The sequence below is a fragment of the Plecotus auritus genome (assembly GCF_963455305.1).
Source record: "Plecotus auritus genome assembly, chromosome: 5".
Lineage (NCBI taxonomy): Eukaryota > Metazoa > Chordata > Mammalia > Chiroptera > Vespertilionidae > Plecotus > Plecotus auritus.
Window position 1 is genome coordinate 40,386,956 of NC_137776.1, and position 27,927 is coordinate 40,414,882.

The 27,927-nt window shown below is 39.5% G+C and overlaps 1 protein-coding gene across 1 annotated transcript in view; it reads left to right on the plus strand.

The window, feature by feature from the left end:
• CERKL (CERK like autophagy regulator) overlaps positions 1-27,927 on the plus strand; it is a gene marked incomplete at its 5' end in the record, with an annotated part of 107,988 nt that overhangs the window by 73,241 nt on the left and 6,820 nt on the right. Inside the window, 9 exons of the mRNA XM_080670800.1 lie at positions 2,651-2,782; positions 10,359-10,422; positions 16,598-16,740; positions 23,278-23,352; positions 24,139-24,316; positions 24,401-24,460; positions 25,062-25,087; positions 25,181-25,289; positions 27,082-27,178. Of these exons, the coding sequence (XP_080526926.1) occupies positions 2,651-2,782; positions 10,359-10,422; positions 16,598-16,740; positions 23,278-23,352; positions 24,139-24,316; positions 24,401-24,460; positions 25,062-25,087; positions 25,181-25,289; positions 27,082-27,178 (884 nt within the window). The remainder of the gene's footprint in view (positions 1-2,650; positions 2,783-10,358; positions 10,423-16,597; positions 16,741-23,277; positions 23,353-24,138; positions 24,317-24,400; positions 24,461-25,061; positions 25,088-25,180; positions 25,290-27,081; positions 27,179-27,927) is intronic.

Here is a 27,927-nt window from a genome sequence, read left to right on the forward strand (position 1 = left end):
GTTTGAGCCCAAATCCGGTGACCTCTTGGTGCATAGGAGGAGGCTTAATCCATTGAGCTACACCAGCTGGCAACATTTTTTTTTTTTTTAAAGTTTAAGGCAGTTATTTTAAGAATGCTCCTCAGTTTGTGTTGTCTGAGTGTTCCATCATGTTTGATCCACATTATGCACTTTGGGAAGAAGTACCACAGAAGCGGTTGTGTGTCCTTCTTGGTGCTCTGTTGCATGTTATGAGGCATATGTATCGCTTGTACCATAAAGGGTGTTGTGAACTGTAAATGGAGACATTTTACCCTTGGTAATGAGAATAATAAGGGGAGACAGAGTTTAAGAATAAGTAAATATTTTATTCCCCAACTCACTGGTGGTTTTAACTTCCATTGCTAATTCTTGCCTGGATCCATTGTTATGATGGTTGAACATGGAGATTTTTCTAACTCTCTAAGTTCTTCCATATTTATTAGTTGTCATACTACTATAAGACAGAGTTTCCTTTCTCCCCTTTAGTATGGCATATTACTGTCTTTATTCCATTTTGTATTGTTCAGGTTTGGCTAATGAGAATCCTGAGATGAGATAGTGGGTATTTCACCAGAGTTTTCTGTATTAAGCGAGAAGCCAGAGAGGTGAATTCTGCTGGTGAATGGGAAAGGCGAGAAAGTGGTATTTGAAGTGAGCTTTGGAAAAGCGGTAGAATTTTTAGAGAAATGGTGATAAGGTGGAGTACAAAGGAAAAACCGTCGGAATAAGGAGGGGTGGGTGGAATACCTGCTATTTGGCAAGGGTGTGGGTCTGAAGCATGATGGGGAAGCTGAAATGGAACAGAAAAGCTCCTGCACTTACCTTAGCGTTGTGCATTTGCCAGGCTGGTTGCACTTCTTAGTTTTCCTCCACCCCCCACCTCTGCTCTTTTGCTAAGGGGTAGGGTGAGGTGTAAGGAAGGAGGGAATTTTAAGTAGTGAAAACAGCATGAGTCCAAAACCACGTTCAAGTACTCCTTCTGCAGGGAGCCTTTTCCGGGTCCCTACTAGGAATTCACCACCCTCCTCTCATACACTCCCGTGGCACCTTGCAACTCTGTGAACAAGTCCATTCTGTCTTGCCCTACTTCTATTGGTGCATCTTCTTCCTTTAAAGCCATATCTTCATTGCTCCGCCCCTCTACCCAGCACTCAGCACAAATGCTCAATAAATGTGTCTCAATATGTGTGAGAGAAGAAGGGCAGACACCGGGTAGGAGTTTGTTGAGGGAGGGCTCTGAATGTCAAGTGAAGGGCTTTGGGCTCGCTCTGCCTATAGCCATGAGCCATGGCAGCTTTTGAACAATGCAGGGCTGGTCAAGCTGGGCGGGAAGGAGAACATCAAAGTGCCTCCGTGTGTCCTGGAGAGCACTGAGCCAGAGACCACGGCCAGGAGAGGCAGAAAGGAGGGGAGGCAGTAGTTAGCACTGCTGAACCTGGGTAGCCATTTGAATGGAGGAATTGAAAAAGAATGAGGGACTTGCACATGGCTTTTAGGTTTCAGGCCTGGGTGACAGAGGCCTCTTACTGAGAGTGGGACCCCAGGGGCCCCATTACAGAGCACATAGGGGTTCAGCATGGTCCTAGCACTTCCTCATCCCAAACTCTCCCTGAGTTCAAAACAATATGTGCTGTTGAAAGATTCAATTGTATCAAATATGATGGGAAATGAGATACTGTCTCTACAGGAGGCACAAAAAACTGACTTTCGTGTAGTGAACATTTTTCACTCGGCTTTAGTACTGGTTTTATTAAAAACGGATGCTAGTAACAGCTTTTTTAACCTTGACTCTTGGCCGTGTCAGAGCAGCTAACCATGAGACGGTCAGCAGCTTTCTTTTGGCTCCTGTGTCCCTCCTGCTCCCTTCCTAACAACAGAAAATTTGCTTTGCACCTGCTCCAACTGGGTTCTAAGTGATAAACATCTTGCAAGCCCAGAAAATTGTAGTATCAAATCTCAGCCCCAACTGTGAGGTAGCACTCTCATCGAATCCCGCCGAGAGGGGCTGCTTTCCCGGTTCCCCGGGGGACAGTCCTTTCTCCCCTGGCCCCTTCTCAGGCTTGAACTATGACCCAAACCCAGTTTTTAGCTCCCAGAATGCATTGCTCTGGCTGCAGGCCCTGACCCGGCCCTGCACGCTCTCCCTCACCCTGCAGGTCAGGCCTGGGTAGCCCTGAGGTCCCCCAGAATGCCCAATTCCAATTCTGAGCATATTTATCCAAGGAGAGGAAGTAGGCTTTTCTATTTGTTACAGTTCATCGCTTTTCTCCCCAGAAACACACGCTAAAGGAACATTGGATATTTCATTTGTGATTTGGTAAATATATAAAAACCTTGCCTAATAATCACAATGTTTCTTTTATTCACATATTCCTTCATAAATTAAATGCTTTGTTATAACTCATGATTTATTTTAAGAGGGCTATTCCTATTTTCACTGCTAAGAAATGTAAATGTTTTAAGCTAATGCCATATTTAGGAAAACTCTTGTAAGGATTTCAAATAAAATTAGCAAATACTCTTCAGATAGGTCCTTAACATTCTAATTGGATTTAGTCTATGGCTTTAAAGGGAATAAACAAAGTGCTGACAGAGACTGTGTAACATTATGTTTATGCTTGCTTCTTAGGTTTTTCAAACAGACCAAAGTCATTAAAAATATTCCTTAACCCCCAAAGCCACAAAAAGGAAGCTAAACAGATATATTATGAGAAGGTTGAACCACTGTTGAAGATCGCAGGAATTAAGACTGATGTAACAAGTAAGTGATTTTCAGAATATAATTTTGCCATTAAAAAATCACACTTTAAGGAAACAAAATAACCTGAATTTGTTCTTGATCCAAATTTAGGAAGCTACTTGTAATATCAAAAGCTGTTTAAGTGTTTCCTAAGCTCTGCAGCAGCCAGCTTCAGGATGATAAGTTTAATTATTTTTTCTTTATTGTGATATTTTTATTACAGTATCAGTATGTTCTCTTTAGAACGTTTTCCAGACTTTAAAAGTCACTAGGTATTGCTTTTTGATATCTTCGTTGACATGTCTTCTATTTACACATCATTTCTGCAACTTGGCAGGCAATGGACATTTGTTGACTTAAATGTTGGATGTCTTTCCATGGAATCCTTCCTTAGGTGGTTTTTGTTCTGACTCTGACCCCTGCTGGTTAGGTCAATACTAAGCACTTAGCTGCTGGTTTTAGATGAATTTAAAGAAGCCAGAAGCTTAAATCCATTGTCTAAAGTAAGAAAGGTGCTTAGGTTTGTGCCCAAGAAAATAGAAACTTGCTACTTCTGAAGTTAATAGAAAGAAGATTAGTAAAATCTTTTTCAACTTTTTGAATTTGGTAACCAAATTATTTTGAGACAAGATTATTTTTCCCACAGGGAGGTGGGACTGAGAAGGAGGGTTGATGCTACTATTGTTAAATATACCCTCATTTTTTTCTGGTTTTACTTCTATGTAGCTTTACTAATACACAGTGTAAATTTGTAGCAAATTTTAATTTATGAAGAGTACTGAGTGATAAGTCTGCTCAGAGGCAAGGCTGGAGTGCGCTTGGAATCACCTCATTCCAGTGATAAATTCCTGAGTGACCTGGCTTTGCTCAGCTGTGACCACAGCATAGGGGTTTCCCAATGTTCCTAACGTTAGTGAAGCCCACACCTCATGATTGATGAATTGGGGTAGAAGGAAGTTTCTAAGAATAAAAAGAAAACAAGAAAGAAAAGGCAATCATTGTGGGAAGGTCAGCCACCTGAAAAGGCTACTACAACAAAAGAAGTTCAAGAGAAACGAACATAAAAAACACAAGAGAAATTTCTGAATTAAAATTAAGTTGGAGCCAAAGAACCATAGCCCATAGCCACTGACAACAATGTGGTGATGGCCAGAGGGAGGAGGGAGCGGGGGCTGGGTGGAGGTGGGCAAAGAGGGGCATGGAATGGGGACACCTGTAATAGTGTCACCAATAGAAATAAAGTTAAAAATTAAAAAATGTGCTGGTTGGTAAAGTCTCAAAAATTAAAATAAGAGGTAGAAATAACCCTTTCATCATGTGGCTTTTGGCTTACTTAAATGACTATAAGCAAAAGAAACAATACAAATCTATCATTCTTTCCCATTGAAGATGTTGAAAGTTTGGCAGAAGGAACAGTTTGAAATTCATATTAGGATGAGTGGAATAAACTTATTGGCAAACTCATTAAAATTATTTTGTTTTATATTATTTTGATTTAATATCCAGAACAGTTTTATGTGGATATTACTATATATCATTCAGTTCAAGAAGCTCTTGTTGAGTTTTTGTGTTAAACACTGTGCAGAATGGGAGATGAATAAGATAGACAACCTGTTCCGGAGTGACCTGTATAGGTCATTAGGGACGCAAATAGGTATTTACATAACAGAACTATGGTGCCTCAAAGGGCGATATTAATTTTGACCAGAAGACTCAAAGTATTTGAATTGGGCAGTTTTGGAGGGTCAGAAAAGGCAAAGAATGGTTTTCTGTGCATACATAGCAGAAGAAAAGTGAGGGAAGGTAGGCCAGCTAGCAGGCACATACAGGTGGTGTGTGTGTGTGTGTGTGTGTGTGTGTGTGTGTGTGTGTGTGTGTGTGTGTGTGTGTGTGTGTTGTACCCATAATATCCAGGGAGTACTTTTGCTCTGCCTTTTAGTTTTGACTTTATCTTAAATCTGGTAGTTTCCATCATCATAAAATGGTTGCCAGTGGATTGGATTTTTCTTTATTCAAATCTAGTGGGGTGGGAAGAGGTATGTGTATGTGAGAGATCCAAAATGCTTTAATCCTGAAAAAAGATTCAAATTTCTTCCTTTTAGATTGACTGTCCCAGTGTAGTATGTATGCCCAACCTGGAGCAATCGATCTCTTAACTCTCTATAACCTTCCCTTGGGCTGACGGTGGGACCCCATTTTCCTGAAGGCTGAGAATACCTGAACTGATCCTGGGACCTGTTAGGGAGATAAAAAGGCAAATGGGCATCTTTGAAGGCCCCCAGGATTGAATACAAGAGGAAGTTTGAGTCCGGATTATGGATGGATCTTAATGCTACCCTCAGGAGTTTATTCATCAGGCATTGATCCGGAATGGGTATAAATGTTTTATAGAGTTGTAATCTGGTTCAGCAAAAATGATTCTGCCAGCAGAATAGAGAGTAGGAAGACAGAGAGACAGATAGGAGGATCGGAAACTGGTACAGAGGCTTGACCTAAGGCAGAGTTAATGATCGGAATATGGTTTTCTTCTTAAAACAATTGTGTGGGAGAGAAAAAGATTATGTTCTTGGGCTTTTTTCCCCTAAATTTGTAAATGTTATTGAATATTATATTTATTTTGACATAAAATTAGAATATTACATATTTGTGCAGAATGGCTAATTATTGCCTAACACTCCCCCCACAGGCAAAATTATAAAATTGCATCTTTTGCTTATAGAACCATTTCAGTATATATATTTACTAAATATTTATATAAACATGTTTTCTATTTTGTGTGAAGGGATGAATAAACATGTGGATACTTGAAAGATTTTAGAATCCTCCTGCCTAGTCTCATAGTGTCATTCTGTAGTATGAATAAAGTAATGTATTTGAAACTACCCTTTGTATTAGAAAATGCTATAGAAATGTCATAATGCTGTGCATTTCAGTTTTATAAAATTATGCAACAGTAAGATTCAATTCACACTTCATTTGAAAGAAAACTCATCTTAAAGAGTAAAGCAGAAAGAGTACATATTTTCTGCATGTCCAGTGTGATTCTTATTCAATGCATCTTGCACACGTTGCTGAGTGCAAATGGAATTTGAATTGCATAATAAGTTCTATACAATGATTAACTCATTAGAAGATAGTGCTATATAAATGAGTGCTATATAAATTATAGCTAGATATAGTCATTATAAAGTAATTTTTTCTATAACTTTCTTCATCTCATCACATTAATAAAAATATACTTTCTCCTTTCATATTGCTAGTGCTGAAACCCTAACCACTTCTGGAAATACTTCAGCATCTTTAGAAATAGATGAGCTGAAGTTGCATCCCCTCCCCTCCCCCATCACCAATGTAGTATCTTATTTTCATAACTAGAGACCCGGTGCATGAAATTCGTGCACGGGTAAGGTCCCTAGGCCTGGCTGGCAATTAGGGCCGATTGGGGAATTCCGGCTGCCGGCTGGGGCCTCCCTTCCCTGGCTACCAGCGGGGCCTCCATTCCTCGGCTGCCAGCTGCCTGCCGGGGCCTTCCTTTGTTCTGCACCACCCCCTGGTGGTCAGCGCACGTCATAGCGAGCAATCAAACTCCCAGTCGAACTCCCAAGGGGACACTTTGCATGTTAGCCTTTTATATATATAGATGGTTCAGAAAAACTTTTGGAAGAAACTGAAAGAAGCTGATTTATTTTTCCTAATAATTTGGCATATGAATCAAGGAAAAGCATATGTGGCAATCCCATGCAGGCATATGATATCATTGCTCTCACTTCCTACCAAAACAGAGGAGATTTTAGGAATTAGACTATTAAAGGGAAGAGAAATTTTGAGAGATCCTTAATTCATAGGATTCATAGGATAATTCTGAAAATAATGAAGTGAAAAAGTTAAGACAGCAGAGAAATCAAGCTGGAAAGAACTGTAGAGGCCATCTAATTCAATTTCCCCCATGTGGTAGAGTGCAGGGGTGTGACATTCCTCATAGGGGAGCACCCAGCCTTGACTTGGGCATCCTATGATTGAGTCAGTGTGTGCCATTGATGGTGGACAGTCTTATCTTGAATTTAGGGTCACTATGATTTTGGGCAGATTAGAAAACGACGTCTCCTTTTGCTGAATTACAAAAAGGTGCCCTGATCGGCTGGCTCAGTTCAAGATCACCTAGCATGTTGGGTACATGCACTGGCTGGATTGCAAACCCACCTGCTTCTTTGCCTAGTTGCCTTTGTGCAAGACATAAACTGCACAGCACGGAGAATTTGTGAGCTGACATTTGCCCCCGTGTCATTTTTATCTACTAGAGAAAATGATATCCTTTGTGGAAATACATAATAAGTGACATAAATGTATCCCATCTTCTGTATAAGAGTCACTGAGATATTTGAAAACAGATATAACTATCCTTGATCTCGCTTGTTCATGGCATGCAATTCCATCTGCTCCAGTCAACCTTTGTATTAAAGCACCGCTAAACCTTACTGTGCTCATTATCGTTATTATGGTCCAAGTTAATGCTGGGTACAGCCTCGACCTTTGCCAGCTCAGGGCCCCCGGGAGTGCCCCGTCACCAGGTAATTTTTACTTCCTGGCTGGCCCTGGGCAGAATAGTCAGGAAAGTAGTTTATTGTCACTTCCCTCTTTTTTCTCCTCCTTATATCTAACTTTTACCAACTCTACTCTTTGGACTTTTCATGTCTGGCTCTTTGTATCTAACTGAAGCCTTCCCTCTTTGGAGATGCCGCTTGTTATTCCTTCTATGAGCCTGTGGAAAGCTAGGCAGTTTGAAAAAAAAACAGAGTCACTAAAGATGGTAGCAGGCTGAGGCATTGCTCCTTTCCAGCATCACCTGCTTCTTATGAAAAGTCTGGAGAGTGACTATTCTTACATCATAGTCAGCTGGCAAGAAAGAAAATTCTAGGTGAAAGGTTCTTTTCATTATACCATAAGTAATTGTGAATGTAAATGGCTGATCCCATTTCATATAATCAGATGTCAGTTAGGAAGTCGGAACTTTATCCTGGGGACAGTGAAGAGTCATGAATGGGGTTTATGTAGGGAAGTGATGTGATTAAGTTTGTGTTGTGAGAAAGGTCAGTCTGGCTAGAGTGGGATAAAGGTTGGAGAGAGACGGGAGAAGAGGCTGTTGTAACATACACATTAAAGATGGTGGCGCCTGTATCCAGGGCATTGGCTGGAGGAATGTTGGGATGCTGTAACACAATTAAAGCCAGAAACAACTGACCTTGACCATGAGATGGTGGTGGAGAGTGAAGGAGAGGGATAATCTAGGGAGAAGTAGTTTTCCTGTCTTGAGCAATGGGGAGTGGATTATGGAACACAAACAGAACAAACAATGAATGTATTTGAGAGGAAATATATTTAAAGGTGGAAAGGATGCGTTCCTTTTTGAGTTTACTAAGTTTGTAACACCTATAAGATAAGAAAGCAAATGACATCTCAGCATTTAATCCAATTATAGAATTTTATCGCCAGATAAAAAAAGGTTTCCTTTATGTCCAAAGGAAATCATCCGTTTGCACTTTAGCCCATTTCCTCATCAACATTCAATATCAACCTCAAGACAGTACTCTCTTCAGGTTTGCCTTCCTGGGGAAGTAATTTAAATTGATCCTTAGGGTAGGAGATCCCAGCAGTGAGAACTGTTTGAAGACTTGGAAATAATAGAGACTCCAAATTTCCTCTATAGAAGGGGTGCAGGGTATCAGCCTCATTGAAAAAGGATGGATGAGAAAAGAGCAACCTTTGGATACTGCATCTGCCCAGTGGGTCTACTCTTTTTATTTATTTTTATTTTTTATTGTTATGTTCCTTTGGAGTGGCATGATTTGAAGCTGTTTTTTTTTTTTTTTTCTGATTCCAGAGGCTGTAATATGCCATCTAAATACCTATTTTGAGTCCTTCTATTATATTTAAATAGTAATCCAGATTATTCTCTATCATTTTCCCTTAAATTATCTTTTCCTTAAAATAACTTATTACTACTTTATATTGTACATTTATTTTTTTTAAATTAGTATACATTGTTGGTATCTGGAATGTGAAGACCAAGGACTTTATTCATTTTGTCCTAATAAATTGTGGTTAGGTTTGTTTCATCTTTTCTGTCTTTTTATTTCAGCTCAGTGATTTTATTTAACTTACATACAGTGTCCCTTAAAATTGCTCTTCTTGGATGGTTTGCATCCATGTATAATCAAATTCTGCCTGCAAGATAAAAGGAAAAAATAAACTGTTATTTCAAATTTTACCTAAGTAAAAAGAGCATTCAGCCATGACATACTTTTAAGCTAATTTTGTACTGGGGTTGAGAAGCTTTTCCAAAGTAAGTGTTGGTATAAAAGTGAGACTTGATAAACTGATTCTCAGCATAAATATTTCTTCATAATATTCTTAATTATTTTTAATGTGTGTATGTAGATATTTTATTACTTTGCATTTAAGGCTGTAACTACTTACTGAGGCTATGAATAAATGATCAACACAAAATCATTTATGATAACCTAAACTTCCAAGCTTGTAGCCTTCTTCTGATTAGAATTTAACACAGAGAGGTTTCACTCGTGTGAATATAATGGCATTTGAATAAGCTATGGGAGAATTACAATGTAACGCTGCTGGATACAGAATGATTCTTTTAGACACCAAGACTAATAATATCTAAAAACACTGTAGGAAAAGCTTGAACCATGCTGGCACCAGGGACAGACAGGCATGAAAGATTAATGTAATCTTGCATATAACGATGCACATTCTTACACAAAAAAATCCATCTGCAATGTCACGTCAGTCAGCAGAAATCTTTGATGGGTGGCTACAGCTGGGCTGTCTCTTCTGGCAGAGCTGCCCCAGAAAATGCTAAATGTGGTTGGGATGCTTGGTGCCATCTGCAGTGTGCCAGTTTATCCTGTCTCCACTGGCATTTACAATACTGCACGGGGCATCATCACTGTGGAGACAGCAATAGGGAGTGACAGATTCATTTCCTCAGAGGACCAGCTCTGGTGGGCCTGTGCCACCCTCCTTGGCTTGGATCTGTTATCACTGGTGTTGGCTTTGCTTCACATTTTCACATCCAACTCCTCCTCCTTGTAGTCTAGCAGTTCCAGATACACATTCTTCTAGTATGTAAATCTTACACTAACCTTTCAAGTAATTTATTCATGTGAGGTTGCCAAAGCGATTTAACATTGGCGGCTTAATGCCAGCCAGTATGCCTTATTTTCAAAATACTCCTGCTCTTAGGCTTCTGATTTAAAAGAAATGTGTTTTATTTAGGGAACGCTAAGTAGACCGGCACCAAGATAAATTATCCAACCGCTCTGTGCGGGATATCCCCAAATGGCTTACGTAGTTGGAACAAATATATGACCCTCTTTTACATAAAGCTGTACAACACATCAGGCAAGTAACAGTCCTCTTTCCCATGATTAAAATATAAATATTCAAGAATAAATGTTGTTTTGTGACCCGACCATATGTTTATTATATTATTTTGCCAGACCCAGTTAAAAAGTATAGATCATTGTTTAAAACTTTCACTTGTTGTGTGTTGTTTTTTGTTTTTTTTTTTTTTAAATAGTAACAGAATATGAAGGGCATGCTCTGTCACTGCTAAAGGAATGCGAACTACAGGGATTTGATGGGTAGGTTACATTATCAATATATGTATTTCATATGGTTTATATTATTAAATGTTTTCATTAGTTTTTTGTTGTTGTTGTTAATCCTCACCTAGGATATTTTCTTCCATTAATGTTTTAAAGAGAGTGGAAGGGAGGAGGAGAGACACAGAGAGAGAAATGTGGATGTGAGAGAGACGCATTGACTGGTTGCCTCCTGCAGGGGCCTGCAACTGAGGTACATGCCCTTGACCGGAATCGAACCCACGACCCTTCAGTCCGAGGGCCGATGCTCTAATCACTGACTAAACTGGCCAGGCCTATTCTCATTAGTTTTTGGCTATATATTTGGGACTTACAATTGTTCAGTATTTGTGATGTATATAATTGAGCACTATTTCTTCATATCCGTGTAATGACAGTTAATGGTAATCATGATAACAGGACATAGTCATCACCTGTCAAGATTACGCATAGAAAGCAAAAGGGAGAAATGTAATTACAAGTTCTGGGAAGTCACAGGGTACCATGCTGTACAGAGCTAACATGCAGACATTGGATCTGCAGTCCTGAATTCTTGCCTTTACCCATGTGAGTTTCTAGAAAAGCCCTGACGGAAGATATTATGTTGGTCATACAGCATAACTGTACAGTGATCCTCTCTTGCGAATTTATTGAGTGTGTTAATAGCAACCCACTAGTTATTTGACTGTGATTGACAGAGGGTAAATATTTTATAAAAACAAATGTATTATTTTCATAATTAATAACATAAATCATCTTCTATGATTCGGTGGCTACCTAATAATAGTGTGTCATTCACCATGGGCATCGGAAACTGTTGTTTGCAGTGCACTGTGGGAGTGTGTAGAAAGTGTTCAATGAAATGCAAACATTAGAAACAAGGCAAGTGGCATATAGTTTAATAGCCATTTTTAAAAATCAGGTGAATTAATTTGCTAAAGTGCTGGGTTGATGTATAAGATAAAAACATTCTTTTCAAGGGTGGATATTTCATAGTTCTAAAAGGTGGCGAGTGTGTGAATTTTTTGTGTCATGTGGCCATGTGCAAGGGGGACAACAAAAGACTCATCATGTCGAGAAGGGCAGGTGGGTCTTTCAACCAAAGTGAAAGGCTTGCCGTACAACGATTAGAATGTGTGAGGGAGGAAAGTGATCTAATCAGAATGGAGCAATAGAAGGGCTGTTTTTCAAAGTGCTTAATATTTTTTTTTGCTGAGAAAAATATAAGTGGGTGAAGAAAGTTTGGCAAGTAAAATTATTTTTCAAAAAGTAATTTAATAGAGAGGAATAAATCTAGATAGCAATATTATATAAATGATGAGGAATATGGGGCAGGCAATTCAGACTTAGAGCTAGACAGGTTAATTAATAGGCTACATTTAGGAAATTATCAAGTTTACAATTTAAGAAAGTAATTGGGGAATCATGCCCACTAACTACATACCTTAATATACTGCATAGTCCTGAATCACAGCTGGGGGGTAAGTGTAAGTGTGGCTGCATTTCAAATAAGCTCTTGCTTCTAAACATGATAATATGAATATGATAGATATTATAGGTATTAGACCTGGTCTTCACCTTCAGCATTATGAAGTGTCCGGCTAAATGTGGTACCTATGAATAAGTTTCATTGGTAATTATATTTTGCAAGGATCAAAAATAGCTTTGCAGCCCTAACCAGTTTGGCTCAGTGGATAGAGCATCGGCCTGCAGACTGAAGGGTCCCAGGTTCGATTCCCATCAAGGGCATGTACCTTGGTTGCAGGCACCTCCCCAGTAGGGGGTGTGCAGGAGGCAGTTGATCGATGTTTCTCTCTCATTGATGTTTCTAACTTTTTATCCCTCTCCCTTCCTCTCTGAAAACATCAATAAAATATATTATTTTTTAAAAAAAGAATAGCTTTGCAGAATGATGAAAGATTATTGCTCAAGCGTTGTACAGTCACCTTTTCCTCTTTACCTGAACCTACTTAATTTTTGTTATTAGTTTGCAGTGTGGCACTAACAGAATATATAGATCCTTTAGTTAACACCCACATTTTTTAAGCAAATAGTTTGGCCTACTCATTATATGAACTGAGTTCCAGTAATTAACTATTTTTAAACTCTAGCATGCTGATTTAGTTAGGACTTACTATAATTTGAAAGTTCTCTATTTTATAAGATCCTTTAAATAGCTCATTTATTTCCTTGGGCTCAATTTTTTCCCCCAGTAGAAACTGATATGGTGGTTGAGATCTTAATAAAATGGTCACTTTAATCCTCTACACTTAGAATTACCTGGAGAGGTCTATGAGGAGGACAATGGAAATGTCATTTCTTAGGCACTTCCAAAGAACCATTTTCTAACAAGTGGACCATTTGAAAATGCAAATGCCCTACAGTCCCGAGTTCCCTGTTCCTCAACCTGTTCAAAGAGTGCCTGTATACGAGCAGTTTTTGAGGAATATATATAAAGTCTCCAGGGTGGGATAAGTAACCTCACTCTTCTATGGGATTTTGATGAGAGAGGGGCTATCATTCCTCCAAGGATGAGCTCTGCCCGACTCTGGAGGGGAGCTATTTGTAGACACAGAGAGGTTAGGATCCAAGAAATATTCTATGTGTATTTTTCGGTAAAGCAAAAATGGTTTGTTAAGTACTGTTTAAAAAATGTTATTTGCTAGGATTAATGAGTTACATATGTTTCTGGAAGACACATTGTGACATATTTCTAAAGCCAACAAGAACAGTGTACAGTACTCATGACAGCTGGTGTGCAACTCCAGTGTGTTCTAGAAAACAGATCCTGTTGCTGAAATTTTAGGAGCGTCAGTTTCTCTATTGGCCCCTATATTGGGCACAAATAGGAAGTTTTGCAAAGGCAAAGAAAAGATGTGAAGCAGTAACAGTTGAATGTATAGTGTAAATATGGTTAAGCAAATCTGTAGCTCTTAGGCAATTATAAATATACTAATATTTTCCTATTATGTTTGACAGTATTTTTATTTGAATTTATTTAATTATGTATTTTTCTTATTCTGTTAATTTCACCATTAACTAGAACCACAATAATTTAAATATTATTTGGCTCACATTGACATTTTATCACATTGACCATGGTATCTGTATAGTAAGGTTAGAGAAAGGTATCTCTTTTTCAAAAATGTTTTAAATGAACAATCCAATAATATAGTGAATAATTAAAAATGATAATGGTTGATAGATAAATACACAAACATCCATGTTATTTTATTTTATTTTATTTTATTTTTATAAAGAGATATAAGATAATAGCCCCCAGTTGTACTTTTCTAGACAGAATCATTCTACTTCGGACCATGGCAAGAAGAAATCGACTTATCCTAAAAACATATGACAAGCCACATGCCAAATATTAGTTACTCTAAGGGTTATGTTTTAGGTTCTCTTAAGTGTGGCTAAATTAGCTCATTATAAAAGGTCGATTTTCCCCCTTTTCTTGTAGTATCCAGCCCCTTGTGATATGTTTGTATTAAGTATATTTGTAGGTCTAGTAACTACATCTGGAAATGATCTTAATGATCTAGTTAGTCAACATAAATAAATACATTTCTCCCTAACTCAGTGGTCGGCAAACTCATTAGTCAACAGAGCCAAATATCAACAGTACAGCGATTGAAATTTCTTTTGAGAGCCAAATTTTTTAAACTTAAATTTTTTCTACCTCCACTTCTTCAAAATAGACTCGCCCAGGCCGTGGTATTTTGTGGAAGAGCCACACTCAAGGGGCCAAAGAGCCGCATGTGGCTCGCGAGCCGCAGTTTGCCGACCACTGCCCTAATTCATTTAATTTCACATTAGTTATCCGGGTAAACTGATTTTCAAAGCAATAAAACTCTCATATGGCTATCCTCAATGAGGTTTTACATAGTGTAGGAAAGGAAAATGATATCTTGAATAAAAAAGTGCAGTCTCCAAGGCCAAATTGTCTTATTTCAAATCCTCATTCTATCACTTACCATGGTATGGCCTTGGGAAAGTTACTTAATCTTTCAATGCCTTAGTTTTCTAATCTGTAAATTGAGTGTGAATGTATATCTGTTGCATACAGTTATTGTTCAAATTAAATTAGTTAATATATGGTGAGTGCTGAGAACAGTGCCCGGTACATAGTAATTATTCACTAAAAGTTATTTTATTGTAATTATCATTTGTTATAGTTTCAAAATACGTAACACAGCATGTGTGATGATAACATTTCCAAGGCTTATGTAGCAGAGCGTGTTCATAGAAAGGCCATCTGTACTAACTCCAGCCACGCATTAATGTGTACATGATGCTCTAACTGGATGCAGGATCCCAGGGGCCAGAGGCTGCTATGCTGTACAAAAGAGTCAAGATCTTTGGTATTAAGTTAGATGCTTTGTTAGATGACTTTACGAGCTCCTTTTGGGCCACACACACCTCAGGAGGTAGACAGGCATGGATCTGAAAATTGTAAGTTTATACAATGTTTGGAAATTTGCTCATAGAGATCTTTAAAATCATATAGGTAAGATTCACATCAAACCTTGGCTTCCCCATTTACAAGGATGAGGCTAATGCCTAGTTTACAGAATTCTGAGGATTTACTAGAAAAGAGCCAAGATATCATCTGACATAAAATTGTCCCCGAGTAGATAAAATCACTTCCGATTCAGTGGCCGCAATGTGAACCCATGGAATCAGCTTAGAAACAAAATAATACCTGAGCCCCAAAATGGCCTGGGTCCTATTGCATATCTGAGAGCCTCTTCTAACTAGAGTGGACCTGGATCGCTCAGGCTACGTGCAACCAAAGGGCTAACCTCAGCTAGGTGAGGGTCAGCCAGGCTGAGCACAAGGCGGAGAGAGCTGATGGAAAAGCTCCCTCAGCCTCTGGATTCATCAACATCTGGAGCTTAGGGAACCAGTAAGCCCTGCTGACTATGACCTGCAGGCTGTGGGGGTTTTTATTTGTTTGTTTGTTTGTTTTGTCACATAGTGTTTTAAAACAGATAAAATGCTAGTATTTACAGATGAAAAGACAACCCCAAATCAGAATCTGTGGCTTCAGAAGATGTGGTCCTCGAGGCCTGCCCCCACAGGATGTGTGTGGGTGGGAGCTGAGAAGTGCCTCTCCTTTAGACTACACACTCTTCTATTCTTGCTCCGCCCTTGAGTTGTGACACATGCTTCCAACAACAAAGTCTTCCTTTGGTGGCCCTGCCGGTGTTGCTCAGCGGTTGAGCATCGACCCACTCACCCAGAGGTCACTGGTTTGATTCCCAGTCAGAGCACATGCCTGGGTTGTTGTGGGCTCAATCCCCAGCGTGCAGGAGGCAGCTGGTGGATGTTTCTGTCTCTCATCGATGTTTCTAGCTCTCTTCCCTCTCCCTTCCTCTCTCTCTAAAAAAACCCAATAAAAACATATTTAAAAATTTTTAAATCTTTCTTTTGAGAAAATTGAGGTGATTTTGTACTTAAGGTCATTTTGAATCCTTTAAATACATATGATTATGAAACAAATGTCTGATGTCTTCTATATTATTTTCATGGAGTCCCACCTCCAAGGCCCTATAGTCTGCTTTTCATGAAGTCTTACAAAGATGAGCAGTACTGACTAGGGTCAAGGGGTAGTTACACTAATTTTGGAAGTGCCATTTAGCAGTAATGTCCAGGAGATGAAAACCAGTTCAGCTTTGCAATCACTACAGTCATATACTAATGATAATTAGCAGTTCCTTAAATCAAAGCCTCATATTTTACGGGACTTTTATTTCGGTCTTTTCAGAGCTATGTTGAAAATGAGCAGGATTTTATGATTTTGTTTTGCATTAGTGAAAGGAACTGCCCATCACTAGTATTAACAAAATGGGAATAATGTGATTTTGGATATTAACAGAGCAAAATGCAGGTCAGATGTGAATTTGCACCTTGTTACCTCTTTACCTGTTTAAAAGTATTTACCCTATGGGTATCATCTAGGAATTATATTCATGGAGGAAATGACTGAAAGTATTATATTCCAAGCAGTGCAAGTGTCCTGTCCACTGCCACACACTAAAATGTGGGACGGTGTGTAGTGATCATGTACATAGAATATAGAAGAGTAATAGTTAAAGTCTAGGTCGCATGAATTATTATCAATCATGTGGAAGTCTTGCATTGTCTCATGTAATTTCTTGTTTTCTAGTGTCGTCTGCATTGGTGGAGACGGTTCTGCCAGCGAAGTAGCCCACGCGTTGCTCCTTAGAGCCCAGCAGAGTGCCGGCCTGGAAGCAGACCGCATCCTGACCCCTGCCCGAGCCCAGCTGCCGCTCGGTGTGATACCGGCAGGCAAGGGAGCGGCCACGGCTTTGCTAAATGGACCCTCTCCTTCTATCCTTCCACCCTTCCCTGTTTTACTTCCTAACCCAGACAGGGTAATATAGAGTTAAACACGTAGGCTTTGAGTCTGAAAGACCCAAGCTTGGCATCTTCACTAGCAAGGACGTGAGGCTTGGACAAGTTATTCAATATTTTTGAGCCTCATTTTTCTAATCCACAAAAGGGAGGTAACCCACAGAGTATTCACTTCAGTACAAGGTTATTGCAGTATTAAATTAGGAGGTATATGCAGAGTTGAATACATAGTGAACCAATCGATAAATGGGATTGTTGTTATTCTACCTTTCCGTGCGAAGGTCCAATGATCACACGGTCCCAGATCATGAAATTTCAAAACAAGGCCACTCCAGTCAAACTGCTGATAACTTCATGTGAGGGAAAGTGTGGTACCCCCCTGAATCAAAGTGTACCCAGATATTCTTGACAACACCGAGAGGATTTATTCTGATTGCTGCTTCTCCAACAACTAGAACAGAATAGAACACGACACAGCGAACACTCAATAATTAGGTTTATTAGGTGAATGAATGCGAGGGTGATGTTATAGAGTAAGCAACACTTGAATTGGGCCTAAAAATGGGTTCGTTAGGATCTGGCCTGAAAAAAAATGAGAATGAGTTGGGTTTTTGCCTGCAAAAGTAAAAAATGCTAAGGTAAAACCCCAGGAATGTTGAGGAATAGAAAATGGATCATTTGTTGGGTGATTACGGTATCAAAATAGGCTCAAAATATGGTGGCTCCTGGATGCCATTGGAAGGTGTCAGGATGGTATTTGATAAATAGGAGGAAACAATGGGAGGTTCAGAGCAAGGAAGCGACCTGCTGGGAGCCTGTTCTAGGAAGATTCCTGATCAGGGGAAGGGAGCAGGAGAACCTGGGGGTCAGAGGCAGGGAGAACAGCTGGAGCACACAGGGATTCAGAGGGAGGAGCACACAGGGATCCAGAGGGAGGAGCACACAGGGATCCAGAGGGAGGAGCACACAGGGATCCAGGAGGGAGGAGGACACAGGGATCCAGGAGGGAGGAGGACACAGGGATCCAGAAGGGGGGAGCGCACAGGGATCCAGAGGGAGGAGCGCACAGGGACCCAGGGGGGAGCACACAGGGATCCAGGAGGGAGGAGCACACAGGGATCCAGGAGGGAGGAGCACACAGGGACCCAGAGGGAGGAGCACATAGGGATCCAGAAGGGAGGAGCACACAGGGATCCAGAGGGAGGAGCACATAGGGATCCAGGAGGGAGGAGCACACAGGGATCCACATGGAGGAGCACACAGGGATCCAGAGGGAGGAGCACACAGGGATCTAGAGGGACGAGTGCACAGGGATCCAGGTGGGAGGAGCACACAGGGATCCAGAGGGAGGAGTGCACAGGGATCCAGAGGGAGGAGCACACAGGGATCCTGAAGGGAGGAGCGCACAGGGATCCAGAGGGAGGAGCACACAGGGATCCAGAGGGAGAAGCACACAGGGATCCAGAGGGAGGAGTGCACAGGGATCCAGAGGGAGAAGCACACAGGGATCCAGAGGGAGGAGCACACAGGGATCCAGAGGGAGGAGCACACAGGGATCCTGAAGGGAGGAGCATACAGGGATCCAGAGGGAGGAGCACACAGGGATCCAGAGGGAGGAGCACACAGGGATCCAGAGGGAGAAGCGCACAGGGATCCAGAGGGAGGAGTGCACAGGGATCCAGAGGGAGGAGCACACAGGGATCCAGAGGGAGAAGCACACAGGGATCCAGAGGGAGGAGTGCACAGGGACCCAGAAGGGAGAAGCACACAGGGATCCAGAGGGAGGAGCACACAGGGATCCAGAAGGGAGGAGCATACAGGGATCCAGAGGGAGGAGCACACAGGGATCCAGAGGGAGGAGCGCACAGGGATCCAGAGGGAGGAGCACACAGGGATCCAGAGGGAGGAGCACACAGGGATCCAGAGGGAGGAGCACACAGGGATCCAGAGAGAGGAAAACATCTTTGGCGAGTTTATGATGTTATGTGAGTCACTCCTTTAAAAACATTAATAGTGAAGGAAAGTGATTCTTTTCATTTTAAAAAATCACACATTCCTCTAAAGAAAAGCAGAAAGAATTACTTTCCTATGAAAATGGAAAATAATGTACATGATTGAGAAAAATCGATCCATTTGATAATCACATTCATTTAGTATAGATTTCAGTATATTCAGCATTGACAAAGAACAAAAGATATTTAATGTCCTTTTAGAGTATAAAGTCTGTTATACAAACAAGAATTTAAAAGGCTACTTGGATATACCCGGATAATTGTCAAGCACATGGAGAAAAATCTGTGGTAGTCTTTAAGAAAAAGAGAACAAAACCTCAACTTAGAAAAAAAAAAGATGCATTTGGGGCCAGCCACTTTGACCTTTTGTGCTGCGTTAGTAGCTCTCTGTCTAGAACGGTGGAACTTTTCAGCATTTTCTTCCATGCAAAGGGGACCTGCGTGGGTCACTGTTTTTCTTCTTTAGTACTGTCACTCATGAGGTCACTCTGACTCCTGAGAATCAAAAGTGGAAAGATGGCTGTCTCCACAGCTCTGCATTTGGCAGAAAGTGAATTGTTGGCTAGAAAAATTGGTGGCTCTGCTTATTTTTTAAAATATGTAAGTCAGATTTTATAAAGGAGTAGCACCAGGTTTTATCATGCTTTTTAAGCATATCTGTGATTGAAAGCATTTTTTATGCACAGTGGCCATGTAGAACTGCCATCTACATACTCATTGTTTAGAAGATACAGCCTGTTTCCCAAACACTGGTCATTGTACAGGACTTGCAGCGTGTGGATGCCATCTAACAGGAGGAGGAAGGCATGTTAGGATGTGTTTAATGTGAGGACTCTCTGCCTACTCAGGGCTTTGGCAGTAGAACAGGAGCGAGGCAGGAAGTTTGCAAGCTGAACACAGAAGACAGTTTGCCTTCGAAGCCTTTTGCCTCCTGGAGAGAGACACCCAGAGGGAGGGTGTTTAGTACATTACTACACTGAGCCAACAGACTAAGCTGCTGAATTATGGTCAGACCCAGGTAGATCAGATGTGGAGAAGCCTGTATTTGAACTGCTGGCCATTAGCAATGGTGTTTGTTGCTATGGGAACTGGTGCTAAGGAACTATTCCGAAGAGATTTGGATTAAAGGGTGTGCCTGTGTGAGGTGGGGGAGAGGATAGAGAAAAAAGCTTGAGTGGACATAAAAATAAAAAAAGCAATCCAGTTGTTGTAAAACAAGGCTCAATTCACATACTGATGGCTGCAAACCATATCTTCCTATAGAATTCACATAAATAAATTCATGCTTTCCAATTAATTTGAGGAAAATTAAGTATTGCCAAGGGACTGTTAATTTCTAGGATATTTCGGGCATAGAACCAACGTGTAGGTGCAGCTTTCCTGAGAATTTTAGATATGCTTGACTAGGAAGTCATTACATCACATTTATCTGTTTAGATGTGGGAGACATTAACGGCCTTATGAATATTCATGGTGTCTGGTTAATTAAGTTAATTGTTTTGCAGAAGTGCTTGCACTTCCAAGGACAATTTTTTCCCTTTTTTTCTTTTTGCCTCCTTGGCTTCTGCCTGGAGCTTCCATCAGTCATGCTCTACATGGACCCCTACTTCTGTCCTTACTCTGTAGCGGGCACTTTTTAACAGGTTTGGGGAGGTGGTGGTGAGTGAGCTGAGTTGCTGGTAACGTTAAGAAAAGAACTTTTCAGGCTAATTAAAATGTTTACCGTAAGGTAGACCGTTTATAGTTTTTGTGAGGATGCTAAAATCACATAGTTGTTATTTAAATGCAGCATGTTCTTTTAGCATGTAGACTTTTCAGATGAGTCACATTTTGTTTCAGCACACTGTACTCTATCTTTTAGATTATCCAAATAAAAATATAAAGCAGTCTATAGTTTTACAATTTGCATCCACTTTCCTCATGAACACCTTCCGCCCCCATGGACTTCATTTATTTATTTATTTTTAATTTTTTAAAATCCTCACTCAAGGATATGTTGTTGGTTTTAGAGAGAGAGGAAGGAAGAGGGAGAGGGAGAGGGGGAGAGAAACATTGGCCAGTTTCCTCCCATACATACCCTGACCAGGGAACCAATACTCAATCTGGGTATGTGCCCTGATCAGGAATTGAACCTGTGACCTTTCAGTGTACAGGAAGATGCTACAACCAGCATCTGGCCAGAGCATACAAAGTGTTCCCCCTGATATTTCCAGGACCCCCCTGGCACCATGCATAATTACTACAATATTATTTCTTTTTAATGTAGCTTAAAACACCGTTCTTAAGGACTAAGGCACAGGTTAATTAGAGTAGAAGATGACAAATAATTTTCTGACTTCTGGTCATGCCTGCCATCACTGCCAAGTTCTATGGAATTAAGGGAAGGTTGCACAGTTGAAAAGCCTTAGAAGACATAAAAATAAAAATAGTGATCTCTGGCCTTCAAAAAACATTTGTGCTTGGGCATGCTTAGCATACTTCCACTCACAGGGAATAAACAGGCTTTATTTTCTTGAGTCGTGATATGTGTCATTCTCTATTGCACATGACAACATTACATTATGCTTTTTAATAACCTTTCTAGAGGAATGCTTTTATGGCCATTCCTAATTAACCATGGTAATGGAGGGAATGTGTTTCATGGAGTACTGTAATCCATTGATAATCCTAAATATCCCCCTCTAATTATGTGGCCTCCTCTAAAATCTTCCCCATAAATCTGACTGGGAAGCAAAATAGACTGATCTGTTTTCTCCCCTCCCCTCCGCCAGTCCAGATTCAATAGCAATAAGATGGCCAAAGGGCAGGCTGTGAGGGTCACAGGATTGTTAAAAAGGACTAGGTATTTGACTCCCAGGTAAAGGTCCACTGAGTAGCAGGTGAACCTTTTGTTCTGGACCACTTGTTCTCAAACCTTAAGGTGCATACAAATCAACTCGAGAACTTGCCAAAACAGGGGCACCTCCCTGGCCTGGGCCTTCCTCCCAGACATTCCACCTCCATGGGTTGTAGGTGGAACTCAGGAATTTGCCTTTTTAAGAAGCTCTCAAGTGCCGATGCTGCTGATCCCTGGACCATGCATTCTAGGAGTGCCTCTCTAGGTTAATGTGTACACACATAACCTGAGGATCTTGTACAACACAGACTCTGACTTGGTCGGTTTGGAGTAGGGCCTGCGAGTAGATCTTACTAAGCACCCTGGAATTGTCATTTGCTGCTGGACCCTGGGCCATATTCTGAGTAACAAGGGTCAGAGCATAACTTGCCTTTTGCTCAAGCCATTGGAGCCAGTTTACCAGTTGGTTAAGGTGGAGTTCTCTTTGCACTGGTATTAGTAGAGGTCTGGAAGTCATTAATGATTGTATAGATCCCTAATGATTATTATTATTTTAATGGCGGTCTGTTACCTCAGCTTCTCCAACTGAGCAACGCAAGCACACATCGGTTCAAAATGATGCAAATTGGAGAGAGTAACAGGGGACCACACAGGAGTATTCCTGATTCACAAATCCAGGGACAGACCTTTGCCTTGAAAGCCGCAGAACATAGCACATCCATGTTTTCACAGCCCTCAGCTTCTACTGGATTTCTTTCTCATATTCTTTAATTAAAGAAAAATTGTAGCTTCTTAATTTTAAATGCTTTTTGTCTCGTGGGAATGGCAGGGGCTAGCTGGTATTTTCCCCTTCAAAAGCAGACCTTTACCCCAGGATCTCAGAGACATAAATGCTGTAGGGGCCTGACTTGAGAGAGCTCTTTTCTTCTGTAGGTAAGAAAAACGCATGTGGATTTTAAATTATCTTAATGATTATGAAAATCAGAAGTCTATACTGTCTCAATACAGATTTCATACCATGGCAAATACCATGGAATTAAATATTTTCTTCATCTAGGATACCATTTTCAGATGAAGGGGAATCCCTGTTTGGGTGAGAGCTTATCTCTGAGATTCATTAAATGTATTTAAAACATGCCCTTTGGACTTCATAGTGATCTTGTATGCTTTTTTTTCTTTTTCTTTTTTTTTTATTAAGGTGTTATATGTGTACATATCTTACCTTGTATGATTTTCTTAGCTGCTATTGGGACTTTTATTTTTTATGTATTTATGCATTTGTCTCTGCTCTCCAGAAACACCCTTTTGCTGTTGGTGCTCCTTTTGGTGTAGAAGTTAGCCCATTTATTAAAGCTGGATGGAGTAGACTTTGATATAGCTGGTAGTTTTGGGTAGAAAATAGACATTCATGATGGAAGAAGCTGTAAGTAAGGAGATACTAATCTTTAAGTTGTTTGAAGATTAAAGAATCATTCATTTGATGTGCATCTGAGCTGTGAATGGAAACAAATTTCCATTAATTTGTCATCTGAATATTACATAATGACATCTGCACAAAGAGCAAATGGTTGATTTGTAACCTAGGCTACATTGACTGTGCATGTTTTAAAATTGATTTGGCAGGCTCTACCAACGTACTGGCACATTCTCTCCATGGAATCCCGCACGTGGTAACTGCAACTTTGCACATTATAATGGGTAAGAATTATTTCAAAGGAGTGAGTTTTATAAGCAAGTTTCTATATTACTATAAGGGAGGCTATTTTATTCCTGTCAGACTTGCCTGAGGAAAAGACAGGTTCTTTGTCTCTTAAAGCAGAGAAATGTTGAATTAAAACACAAAGGTCAATTAGGCAACATTTCTCTGTTTGGACTGCCTATCTTTTCAGAATACAGATGCTATAAAGAGCAGTAAGTAAAGTTTGCTATAATACATTGATAGAAAAAATACATTGTAATGATGTGTAAGATCACGATTTTATAACCAGGTCAAGAAAATCCATGCACACTATTCCAGTATATCAGATACTGTTGTTGGACTGTACCAAGACTCTAGGGCTAGCATTATGCTATTAAAAGAAAGGAAAAAAAGCACATGATAACACTTTTCAGCCACTGTACATCCACTTGACCTTTTATTATCCCAATTGATGGAAAACATGTACACTCAGATAAATGCAATGCAAAACTGCTGCTAAATCTGTTTACTTTTGACACATATTACAACATCACATCCTAGCCATGCTTTATGGGAAATAGCTATAAGCTGCAACATCTGCTGCTTTGTGTTTCTTTCCTAGAACCTGAAAAAGTTGCAAACGGCAATTCCAGTAGTTGTAGGTAAAGATGGAGAGAAAGCAAAGATATTTATTGTGGTATAAAGTAGCTTGAGATCTAAAAGTAAATAAACGTGCTCTTCTGTGTTTGCCATTTTGACAACCGGCACTCTTGCACAGTTGACTAATATTTAATATAATATTCAAGGGCACATACAACCGGTCGATGTCTGCACCTTCAGCACCACTGGCAAGCTTCTTCGTTTTGGGTTCTCGGCCATGTTTGGCTTCGGTGGAAGGGCTTTGGCTCTGGCAGAAAAACATCGATGGATGTCCCCTACCCAACGGAGGGATTTTGCTGTAATTAAGGCACTGGCAAAACTTAAGTAAGTCTTTTTTTTTCTTCTTAAACCAAGAACCTTATATCTCAGAATCAGTGAGTGTTAATAACACATTTCATTGTATTTTAGGCCAGAGGACTGTGAAATATCATTTTTGCCATTTAACAGCTCTCCAGATTTACAAGAAAGGTAGGTAGAAAGCTCAAAGCAATATCTATATCTGTATCTCCCTTTAAAGCATAAAATAGTTTGATATAAACGGTTTGTTCAATTGTTATCTTTGGTTGCTTTTCTAACATACTAGTGAGTAATATAGAATCATGGAGTCCTACAGATTCTAGTAGGCCATGTAGTTTGGTTTCTGTCTCCAGATACAACCATTAATTCATTCCATCCATCCACCCCTCCCCACACCCAACAGCTGTTTATTGAGTGCCTACTATATTCCAAGCACTTTGGATACATGAACCAAAAAAAAAAAAAAAAGACAAACAAAACCCATAGTTTCTGTCCTCATGAGAGTTTGTTGGGTGTGGAGTATAAATATTAATCAAAGTCATACAAAGGAAGTGCTGTAGTCTTTAAAAAAATGAAAATCATTTTTACTGGTGATGCTATCTAGAAATGAATCAATGCAATATAATTTAGTAATGGAATTATTCACAGATTTTTACTTACTGTCTAATATAAGAAAACATTTAATATATATAATGTAGGAGTCTATAATTTTCTCACATTTAATAGATGTTATTTTTGTCTTTATTTTTTCCCTTTGTTTTCTTATTTTCAGGAGGGCACAGAGATCTCCCAAATCTGGTGAGTCTAAAAGCATCTCCTTGAGAACTGACCCAGGTTCTAGTGCCTTTTTGCTGTGGTGAAGGAAGGTAACTGTCGCTTTCATATCTTTAGACAGTAATGCTCAGTGGCAAATGATCCAGGGTCAGTTCTTGAATGTCAGCATTATGGCAATTCCTTGCCTGTGTTCAGTGGCACCTAGAGGCTTGGCACCGGATACCAGGTTAGTAAGTGTTTTTATTGAATCATTGATACTTTCCTATAAACCAAAATTTTCTTGCAGAATACCTGCCCCTCCTTGCCCCAACTCTTGGCTACCTAGAATATTATGAAGAGGTATTCTGTCCTTGACTGTATAATATCAGAGATTTTCAGGAATTTGTCATCAGAGTAGGTTCAGAACAGCTGTTAAACTGGGAAAATGATCATGATCAGACAGTTACTTTGATTTTTTAATATCACTGAGGGTAAAATATTCCTTGGGTTTTATTGACATTCTGTTACGTTATTTTATGTCACTTTGCTTGCTTTATTTATTTAGGTTTATTTACCAGTTGTTGAGAATATTATATTTAATTCTGGTTTCCAATTTTAGTGCAGACATAAATACCTATAGCATGAAAAGCATGTATTTGTGTATATCTGATACCTTTAATCAAAAGAAACATTTTTGTTACACTTAATGTGAATAGTGGTATATCTGAATGAAAATCTACTACCCACATTTTCTATAAAATGAGACATTTTATATATTGTCTCATAAGATATATTTATCCATAAGATACAGATATTTCATCTCTTACACATTCTTTTCAGTGGTTGTCCATTATTGGTATGAAAATTTCTCTCCCTTTTCTGTAGAGCATAGAAGAAAAGATCATGAATGTTGTATAATGCAGTCAAATCTAGATTTTCCCTGGAGGTGGAATAAAAGAATGACAAATGTACTTTGGCAATCTACAACATTATTGTAATGATTAGTTTCAACTTCCCTGCAAAATATTTAACTAGAATGATTCTGAGTAAAAGTTAAGCCCATTGAAAAATACTGTTTCAGTGTTGTTTATTTTTGGTTGGGAAGAGATGGCATGACAAGTGAAAGCAGCACTGCGCCCTGAGAAATAAGAGCTCTGGTTCTGTGATCAATTTTTCTTTGTGTGCCTCTGAACAAATCACTTAAGCTTGTGGTCTTCTTTTCCTTCTACATAAACTGAGTGAATGATGGGCAATCTCCAACGTCCCATATAGCTCTCACCTGAGCTTCCATTAGATTTAAAGAACTTTTTTTTGTTATTCTTAGAATAACTTTGTATTTCCACGGAAATTGAGCTAGAAGTCATTCACATGTATTTCTGCAAATGACCTTCTAAAGCTACATACGTTTGTGAGTGGCTTTTTTGGCACTGAATCACACATGCTAAATTTACAGTCTCTTTTATATTGAACCAAACAGCTATGCAACATCAAAATGCTCGGTCATTTAACCTAACATGTGTGGCAGCATTTGTTCATTTCGTGTCATCCACCCAAGGGCCAGTTTGATTTAGTTTCCTGTGTCACTTAGACCTGCCCATAAATATTTAAATCAACGTTAGATTTTAGAAAGCGTTGAGCTGTTTGTTACACCACTGGTACATATTAGCTATTTTACAATACATCTTTAAAAAACACATGGTTTCACATGTAGAATCCTTAAGTAAATACATTGGATTTTAAATTGCATCTTGATATATGGACAGGGTGCATGATGGTTCATTTTATAAAAAGCCCTGAACCGAAGAGCTTGCTGAGAAGGAAGGCAATTGTTTAATAAAAGCATTTTGAAAGGCTGTGTCATTTAAAAATAACAGCAAAATATGATTTAAGAATTTTAAATAAATTTAATATGATGATGATTTATCTCTCTTGCCTAAAACTTCTAGTAAATATTATATATTTTAGAAAGATTGATATAGAGTCAATTCTGATGTAATCTCTTAATAAACTTAATGTCAAATACAAATATTTAATTTCAGATTAAATAATGGAAGTATGGCTCTTATCATTGCACGGAACACTTCTCGACAGGAATTTATAAAACACCTGAAAAGATACGCCAGTGTTAAAAATCAGGTAGGGTGAGTTCTTTTTGTTACTTATATGCAAAGCTATTGAGCATGGACAGTGATACGTTGCAAGAGTTGACATCAAGTCTTGCCTCATAAGAAGGCTTTATTTTCTTCCGAATACATTAATTTTTTTTCAACTTGTACTTCCTTTAAATTTTGAAAAGCATCCACTAGTACTAATATAGATTGGCCTTTTTTGAGCTATGGCTTGGTGGTTATATATTTGTGTCTTCTTGGTTTGTTTGGATTTTTGTGCAAAAATAGAAAATTTAGTGTTATATTGAAATTATGAAGTAAATTAAGGTTAAAATTACATACTAGGATGCTCTTCAGAATGAGAAGTAGTGAACCATCTTTAGGTTGAACTGAATGCTCATATATATGAACAATGGTAGGGCATATTGAAAACCATCGTTTGCGGGGTGACTCATCTTACCTCCCCATCTCTGCGTACAGTCCATGGAAGGTAAAAATTCCATTTCAGGTTCTTTCGACTCCATCCTCTATCTGGACAGTTCCCGCTGTCCATGCATTTCTACATTCACATTGACCATCATTTTTGGGAGGGATTTGTTGGTAGCCTCCTTGTCTTCTCAGGACACCTCCTCCAGGGTGATCACATGCCCCCTGTTTTGAACTGAGTATTGCCCACTTTCAAGAGTTCTGTCTTCTCTTCTGACCTCAGGACCACTGTGGTTTCCTCTGTGCTGCGGTTACAAAACTCACAGGCATCCTGTGTCCATAGCTGACCTT